This window comes from Trachymyrmex septentrionalis, unplaced genomic scaffold (genome assembly GCF_001594115.1).
Source record: "Trachymyrmex septentrionalis isolate Tsep2-gDNA-1 unplaced genomic scaffold, Tsep1.0 scaffold24, whole genome shotgun sequence".
Classification (NCBI taxonomy): Eukaryota; Metazoa; Arthropoda; class Insecta; order Hymenoptera; family Formicidae; genus Trachymyrmex; species Trachymyrmex septentrionalis.
This window is the reverse complement of record NW_017305397.1, coordinates 2,333,103-2,342,903: the sequence shown is the minus strand read 5'-3', so window position 1 is coordinate 2,342,903 and position 9,801 is coordinate 2,333,103. Positions and strand designations below refer to the sequence as shown.

The window sequence follows — 9,801 nt, the reverse complement described above, 5'->3', positions numbered from 1 at the left end:
TATATATATATATATATATATGTACATATAAAGATCTCTATATCTATAAATCTATATATATAAAAATAAACGCTTATTATATATCTGTCATGTTTACGTTAATTAAAGATAATTTCTACGAAGTTAAAAAAAAATAAATTTACTTGTTAATATTGCTTCCTTCTTTAAGTCTATCACCCACTGCTCCAGTTTTCACAGCCCTTTCACTCCCAGCTAAATCCACCAAGCTCATTCGCGAGACTTTTTCTCCGCTGACTCCGCTTTTCGAGTCCGTTAGAGTCTGCGTGAGAATTACCGAGAATACAGCATGTGAACGGGAGCTTTCGGAATTCATATTTGTCGCCGCGACTGTTCGCGACTTGTTGCCTTCCGCCATGAGATTGTCGATGTCCTAGAATTTAATCGAGTTGAAATTAAAAGTTTCGTCAGTAAACGGTTTGGATTCAGAAAAATGATCTATAGATATATAAATTACTAATAGCAAGAAAAAGGAGAAGCAATCACCTGGAAAGAAGTAACCGCTAGTTGACTTAGCCCATCCACGTACGGCCCCAAGACATTGTGCTCTCTGACTTTGAGCGATTGCTTGTTTGGCTTCGGATCTAAAAGATCGTGTACTTTTTCATTGTAGATCTCCATATATGAGACCTCGACTTTGTACGAGAGCTCGGAACTTTGTTGCTTCGCTATCATATCAAAGAGATTGTCACATAACCGTGGTATTATGCCTTTGTTGTCACCACTGCCCATCATCGTATAAGACTTCCCGGAACCTGTAAGGACAAGCCATGCGTGCGAAAGACGTTAAATCCTCTTTGCTACTTTAAATTATTTTAAGCTTAATTATTTACAATATTTGCCTATTTATAAATAACTTTTGAAGTGTTATTCTAAAAGTATTTGAAGAATTTTATGTACATATTCGTGTCAAGAATTTTTTATAGAGTAAGGCAATGCATTTTCGAACATTACAATTCTGAACAAAATAAAATAATTCAATTTTCGAAATTCAACTTTGGTAAACCTGATCTGATTGTGTGGATGGTATTGAAGGGTGCCAAAAGAAAAAATCAAACTTAAACTTCGAACATTGAATTCAAATTTTATTTTGAAATTGCATTATTTTATTACTCTATTTTTTTTTATTACATTTTTTTATTTGCTGGTACTTAATTTATAAACGTGATACTTGGAATATACGTTTACGTTTTACTATAAAAATAATTTGTATTTACGTTTTATTATAAAAATTAATATTTAATAAGAGACATATATTCCTCCGAAAGATAACATCTTAGGTGAGTCGATATATATAAATGATCTACTATTACAAACGCAAAAACAAAATTAAAAAAAAAAAAAAAACAACTGATTGATTAGCTATACACATTTCTCAATGCTCGTAACAAACGTGAAGGCATTTAGAAATAACATTCCGCATTATCTCATTTCTTTTTTCATGTTGCACCGTTTTATTCTCCTTATCTCATGTATATACATCCGTATCATATGTAGATTAACACGAGAAGTTCGCGTTAGTATTATTCGCGATGTCTCGTTCTGCTTTTGAGTCAATATCTTGTCCCGCAGAAAATGAGCCGTAGTCGTTTGTCGATGACGACCGAACCGATTAATTGCATTATTTACCGCGTTACGCGTCCGTTCATGGCCTGCTCATTAATTACCGCATCCTTTCCAACACGCGCTTCGCAACAACGCTTTAAAGGCCTGAATTGTACCGCGAACAACAGCTAAACCAAAGCAATTGTTACAAAATGTAACTGCTACAATTAATACCATACCAGTTTGTCCGTAGGCAAATATACAGGCGTTGTAACCCTGAAATGCATTGTCCAAAATATCACGACCCAGGGCGTCGAAAACAATCTCTTGACTCGCAAAATTGTCCGCTCCAGGATCCAGGGAATAAAAGCAGTGATCGAAAGCGAAAGTCTTCGGTTTGTTCCTATAACATGAATAGAAAATAATCATTTTCACATTATATATTATACATAACCAGAAATGTTATGTAGTATATCAATTTAAAAACATTTCTTCCCGAAAAATCATTATAGTACGTTATTACCGATTTTCGATTACATTTCAATTACGACTCAAATCGATTAATAATGTCGAAAAAGGAAAGAATACATATAACATATACGTAAATGCAAGTTATTGAAAAAATGAAAAAAATGTATAATATCAAGATTTTTGCGAAAATATACTGTATACTTGTAATAACATATTGTTTGCTCTAATATATATGCAGAGAGAAAAAGAGAGAGAAAGAGAGAGAGAGAGATTGTTTTTAAAAATTTACTAACGTTGTATAATATGTATTTAACTATAAAAAATATTTGATGATAAAAATATTATATACACACAAACAACGCAGATTGAAACTATCGACTCGTATATATGTAAATCCTAATACAGGGTGTCCTATATAAAACTGATGAAACTAATCAGCTGTCATTTTTAAACGTATAAGAAATAGAAAAAATAAAATATTTTTAATAGACAATATTTGACAGTTTTATTTACATATAAAGTATAAAAAACGATTGAAAATATTCGTATCGTTTAATTAATCTTTAAAGAACAAGGTGGTTTTCTGTAATTTTTAATTTATAAGTCCAAATATACCTGTACCACACATAATAATGGTCTGTGAAAAAGTTAAGACAGTAAAAAGAATTTTTTTTCCTTTTCAAACTCTCTGTTGTTAAAATTTTTATAAAAAATAATTACTTTCACACCTTTTTTATAATGGAATGTATAATACATACGTATACATATATTATTTATACTTATACTGTCGCCGTCATTTTCTTAATTCAAAATTAGTGATATAGTAGTAGTAGTAGTAGTATAGATGTCTGTGTTCAAAACAAAATAATTATATTTGCACCGAAAAGTGGTAAAAAAAAACTGAGAATGTTCGTTTATACATGCTATGCGCGCACATTAAATTCACTTAAATTATTAAAAGCCGATAAAATCGGTCTATCGTCCTTTAAATATTTATAAAAATACCAAATATCGTCAATCTCAATGATATATATTTTTCAACTTTCCACAGGACACTCTGTATGTACGTACACTGTATATATTCTTCCTATCAATACGAGGATGAATAATGATTTACACGTCATTTGAACTTGCGGAATATCATGTTTGAGAATGGCGGGTGACAGTAAATGTGCAAATGTCGATTCGAGACAAATAAACGATGCGGAATGAATTTTTTTTTTGATAGTATATTAGTTCTGTTAATATAATATTATATAAACATATATATCACTTTATCTTCGCGCGCAAAAAGTCGCACGAGGAAAAAAAAATAACAAACAATATAATTAATGTTACGAAAGTAAAATTGAATCGCTTACAATTACTTGTGTATCCAAGTGATTTCATTCATTGGAACACCTTCGCTTTTTAGACACAGCAGATCACGGTACGATGTAATACTATCAACCTTAGTGCGAAAGATGGTGAACTGCGCGGTAGACTTGCAATAGTCTCGACCGCTCGATTGAGAAAAGAAAAAGCCAGCTGACCATCGCGTGACGACGAATTGCCCTTTCGAGACTACGTCCACACGAGCGCCCCGGGTTTTCAGGTGACCTTCGACATGCGAAACGGGCTTTACGACTTGATAGCTTGGTCCGAAAATCAAAACGATCCAAGCGCGTGGGATTGTCCACGTGAGTGGCCATTTAATTAATTTTTTTTTAAATCACTTCCATCAAATTAGTCGATATTAAATTTGGATAGAAAATTTAATGTCGACTAATTTGATGGAAGTGATTTTTTTAAACACGCTTTTGCGTGTTGTAGAATTTTTACCTTGCCACACTATGGGTGCTTTTCAGCAAAGCAAAAGACACAGTGTAACACAATGAATCATTACATCCTTGTTGTTTGCTAATGTTAAACAAAGAGGACACGATCACTGTGTCACACTATGTCGCTTGCTGGGAAGCACCACATACAACAACGTTAGAATCATGAAAATACGGCTGTAGCACGTTGGAAGGGCTGCTTGTTCTACATGCAAATCCCACCGTTGATGTACGCGTGTATTTGTCGCGTGAAATTTGTTATCCATTCTTACATGCTCCTTACAATACAGAACATTGGAAGAATAGTTTTCTACGCTGATTGCTAATATTGCTACAACGTTGAAACAACATTCTCATATAGTACAAAACGTTGTTGCTGAGACGTTACAATGTTAAATGTTGAAGTGTGAACATTCTTTTCAGCATTGAACCTACATTTCGCGATGTTGATTAACACTCACAATATTGCAGTTCAACGTTTCTCTAGATATATTGATTTGACATTAATATGCTGCATGGGATAAGATCTGTTTGCGTTGCTTGTACTCTTTGCAATCAGTATCTTCATATTCTCTCTTTTCGAATATAGGTATTTATCTCTTTTTTAAGTGCAAGAATTTTTGCGGATTTCAAACAATATGGACAGACCTACATATAATGAAGAAATAGCGATCATTTTGATTCTCTCGATTGGCTCAAATAGAAAAAAAAAAACGAATGTCACTTTTCCTTCAACGTATTGTTATTATTATATTGATATTTTGAAACTTTGAAAAAGCTCACATCGCAACCTTCCTCAGCCAAATAAACTCGCCTTGTTTTTTTCTACTGCATAATTGGTATAATCAGACGCGGTTACGTTTTCTTAGAATTCCGCTTTGAATATCTCAAGCCGATTGAATTTTAATAATACAGAAGGCAGAAAAGCATATCGCAGATCACAGACAGTTACGTTTGGAAAAAATGTCAAAGGAGTAAAGTAACCAGAGAGTAACCTATGGCACGCAGCGTGCGCACACGCGCGGCCTGCAGTCAGAGACTTTGACTTTGATCGATCGCATTTAGTTCCATTTTCACTCAACAGCGCGATCGATAGATGACAATATTCCGACTCTACGCAGTGCCCAAGTATTACGGGCAAAATATAGTAGAGCGTATACGTCCATTCACAATCAGGTTATTGTACGTTTCTGAACAATGCAAAAACGAGGACAAACGCATTATTGCGCACCAGTAGACAACGTGAAAATAATGACTCTACGTTTGACTGCAGCGCAATTCGATCCTCAATTACAATTGGTTCTTATCAAGCTGAGAATCGTTTTCACAATATATGATTATCTAAAGATTAAAGGTTACCAACAGATTCATCGATGAAATTCATTCATGAATTTCTTAGTTACCTTTAATCTTTAGGTAACCGTATATTGTAAAATCGTGCCTAAGGGCGCTTCCCAGCAAGGACAGAGTCAGATATTGTGTAATACAGTGAATCGTTTCATCTTTGTTTAACATAGGCAAATAACAAGGATGTAATGATTCACTGTGTCTGACCTGTGTCCTTGCTGGAAAGCATCTAAGATTCGTGAAAATCATAAATTCGCGAAAATTGTAGATCAATAGTAAATCTTGTCAATTGTGGAATCACGCGTGGAATCATACTCGGAATAATTTGTATCATCTATATTTACTCTAACGAGTTTTAGAATTTATTATATCAAATTACCATATTACCGACCTAAAAATCAGAAAATCGGAGACTTTTTACTGACACTTAGAACTGCAGAAGAATTTGGAATTAATTAAGAATGTAGTATTACATCAATAAAATGCAAAAAATTACACGTTTTTGGATCATATTTAAAAGTGATACAAAAAGTTTGAGGACAATTTAGAACTTCCATTAAAAATTATTTTAATAAAGTAGACGTGTTTTTTTTAATAATTGAGATAAAATGAAAAATTTCCATTTAAATTATAAAACTGTATTGTTAAATATGAATATGAACTGTTTCATATAACATTCATTTTTATGCGGAAAATATAAATTTTCAATTCCAGTCACATTTGCAGAGACCATACATGTACTTGATAACATCCTTAAACTATATGGACAGTCGATCTAGAAATCTTGAAAGTCTTCTCTACTGCGAATATGCGGCTGATTTTAAAGCTTTAAAGAAAAATTTAGCTTTCTCTTAATAATACGATCCTTTTTATTATACAGTAGACGTGAATCGCTCGCGGAATGAGGATAGAACGAAATAAAATACCTCGTTGCACCCATATCACTGCAAAGTAGATCTGATCTGGGTTGTAAATCTCGAACGTTCTTCTTCTAGTATATTTCGTAAATACAGTCGCGTAGATGTTAAAGGTATATATTGAGGTAGCAGAATTGCATTAGGTGCGAGGGCAAGTGAGAAAATGGCATAAGAGAAGATGCGTTAATAATGTCTTCTTAATTACTCTTTACGTAATAAAGTTAAGGTCGAACTATTATTTTCATTATATTAAAATGAAGAACGCAAATTATGAACTGGAATTAAATAAAGGATTAAGTTTAATTAAACATTCTATATCTTTGCAAATATTGCTATAAAAAATTGCTATAAAAAAACCATAGACAGATATCGATTGTTTACAAAAGATAAATACAATAAAATTTGCGTTATCTCGTACGAGATATTTAATTTTAAACACGACATGATCTCTTTCCCTTTTATTTGCGATAGTCTCGAGAAAGAAATTCCACATGATTGCTCGATTGTTAAAAAATAAGGAAGACCGGGGTTCGTTACCACAAATTGGTTTCGTTTATGTATCTATAAAGAAACAATGGAAAAGAGTTATCGTAAAATATCCTTTTTCTAACATAGAAATACTTTTTCCTAAGTTTTATAAATTTAAATCAAACAAGTATTACAATGAAAAAAAATAGAAAAATCTGATTCAAGAGGAGATAAGTTAATTTTTGAACGTTTCATAATTTCGTTAAGATAAATAATTTTATTAAAGTTCTTTGGCTTGAGAAAATCTAAGTGACGTATTATTGTATCACGCATGTGAACATTCAGTGAACAACTTTACTAACTCTGACAAAATACTTTATATTTTTTATATTTCTGTATTAAAATAAGCTAGAATTAAAATAATTTACATTAATTTTTTCTGTAATAACATTTTGCTATTTGATAATTACAAAATAATTTTAAAAGATATAATCTTTACTAATTGTAAGAAATACATATCTATTATGTTTTTCATTTCTACTATATTTTCATTAATTAATTAAAGTTTATTATACAGGCAACTTACATCTCATGATATGTATCAATTTACTCCACCTATATCAGAGCAAATGGACTACAATGCACACGTTCGTATTTCACTTATTACAAAGAAACTATACAATATTATTTTACAAAACTATTCTTGGTATGAAAATGTAGAGAAAAGTTCTCTCTATCATATTAATATATATTAATACATAATAATTAATTATTTAAAATGTCTAATGACGGAAATTGTGAAAGCTGTATCAACGAGCCACAATCTCCCCCTATAATTTTCAATCTCACTGAGAAAAAAGTTACAGTAATGATAACAAAAAAAAGATAATTATTCACAAATAGAGCTGATTATTGTCAAAGGACAATTTTGTTAAAATAGCAAAATATAATATATTTTTTGGCAGATAAGCCAGATTTGCTTAAAAAAAATTAATATCGACGTGGTAATCAACGTTTTAATTGATCACATATACCAACAAATAATTTTTGCGTTAGTAATAAAACACCTCACTATTTTGGGAGTAAAATTTTATTTCAAGAAATAGTTGCACCAGTCCAGCAAGAATGAATTTCACTTCACTCCTTCAAGGAGTGAATTTTCTAAAAGGTCAACTTTTATGATTAATATCTCGCTTCGCGAGGCAAAGCAGCGCTTTTCTTTACCATATTCGTACGTTTTGTGCAAAAAGACGTCAAATGAGCCTAATTTCATCAAGATTGGATGTAGGAGGACAATCTTAACATTTACCTTCAGTCTCTGCTTTGCGGAAAGTAAAATTATTCACTCTTTGCAGAGATTGAAAATTGAAACTCTCGCTTTGGAGTGATTTTTCACTCTTGAAAAGTGATTCTTCACTCTTCGTAAAGTAAAATTTCACTCCCAAAAATTTAGAGTGTCGATTATGTATTTATATCAATATTTCTCCCAATGCTGTAAAACGATACGCGCGTACATTATCTTTTTACTTCCGTGTATCGGGTGTCGCGAATCGCTATTAATTTAATATTCGCTGAAGTGCATTTCTTTTCGCGAGTAGTCACGATGACATGGCGATGAAATAAAGAGACCTAAAAACAAAAATCGAGCCGCGAAAAAAGAGAATAAAAATTAAAAATGGTAGAAGATGTGGATCATCTGGATGGGATTCATACAAAAGACTCGTGCCATCCTTTGTTAGCAAATTCAACCGCGATCATTACCCACCGCGAGTGGCGCGAGTTTCCTCGACGTCCAAGCACAGTCGGCTGGATCAGATGGGAATGGGGGATGGGGACGCATTCAGCGTCAAGTTATTCAGCCGTTTTCCAAGACAGAAAGACTTCCTCGCTTTGCGTACCGGAGAAACGAAAATAACTTGGTAAAACGCTTGAAACGCTTCTCGAAACTGCATTTGTAACTATCGTCTGTTAATACTGCATCGTACTGCGATATATTGGTTGATCTGATACAATCAGGGTTGCAACAATGTCTTAAAATATATATATTGCATCGATTTATATCGAACAATGGCTTTTATATCCAATTGATTTACATACCACGAACATTTCCAATGTACGATGGATGAATGATTCGGTAATCATTCTGTTTTGTATTAAATCCCTATGTCGATGTAAATCGATTTCAATTATGTCACTATACGGCATAAAAGCCGTAATCGAGCTAGCAAAGCCTTGTAAAACTGGACGAGGTCGTATCTCTTCTGATTTGCAATTAGTCTTATTGACTAGTCGCATTGACTACGAAAGTAGATCGAGCGTGACCGAGCTAACGAAAAGCGTGTATATAACATTTCCCAGTTTTTGCCCGTGATAATTAGTACGCATCCGCGAACACACCTGCGTATGGTCGACAATCCGTTGCGCAATAACCAAGGTGACGTATACAGATTTCCTGACCTATATTCCTACTGAGTTTGATCGTGCAACGTCGAATCTTTACTGCCACTAGAAATCAAGCCTTAATTCCATTAGGTTTGAATTTCCAGAAAATTGCATTGGCATTTAATGGGATGCTAGAGCGCGATGGATGGAGCGAATTTAATGGATGTTGATAAAACGGATTCTTAATTTCAAATAAAATATTACGTACATTAAGTAAAACATTACGTACATTTTTTGCTACATCCTATATGAACGCTGGATTATGTACACTCAGGTCATACTTTTTCACTTACTTTTCTTGTAAGCTCAAAATTATAATTTAAAGATCTCATTGTATTCTTATACATTATTCAAATGTGCACCGGAAGAGCAATTTTGCTGAAGAATTAAAAAATTTAACTAGATACAGAACTGAAAAATAATTTTGGTGGACCGTTAAAAATAATTAAGTAGTATGACAAAATTAGTTGCTAGAATATCAAAACATTTTGCAGCATTGCTCATCGTGTTTAAGATTCCTGAAAAATTATTTTCATTGTTCAACAATATTATTTTCAGATCTTGCCAGTAACTTGCCAAATTTTTAGATTCTTTAGCGAAATCGCTTTTTCAGTGTGGGAAAACTTTTTGTTTGGATACATACTTGGAACCATTTATATCATGTGAAGGAGTTATCTACGTAGTAACAAGAAACTGTAATTTATTTTGGGTTTTCACATATAGATTTGTAGTTTCACGCTTCGCGTTTTTTCTTTTGTTCTGGAGAAGAACCTTTT

At 32.8% G+C, this 9,801-nt stretch overlaps 1 protein-coding gene across 1 annotated transcript in view; it reads right to left on the bottom strand.

Annotated features, from left to right (window-relative positions):
• The window catches only part of LOC108748600 (kinesin-like protein KIF13B), a 33,776-nt gene that overhangs the window by 14,518 nt on the left and 9,457 nt on the right, over positions 1-9,801 (bottom strand). The window contains exons 2-4 of the mRNA XM_018486839.1: positions 1,686-1,966; positions 505-773; positions 182-391 (exon numbers count right to left, since the gene is read on the bottom strand). Coding sequence (XP_018342341.1) covers positions 182-391; positions 505-773; positions 1,686-1,966 — 760 coding nt within the window. The remainder of the gene's footprint in view (positions 1-181; positions 392-504; positions 774-1,685; positions 1,967-9,801) is intronic.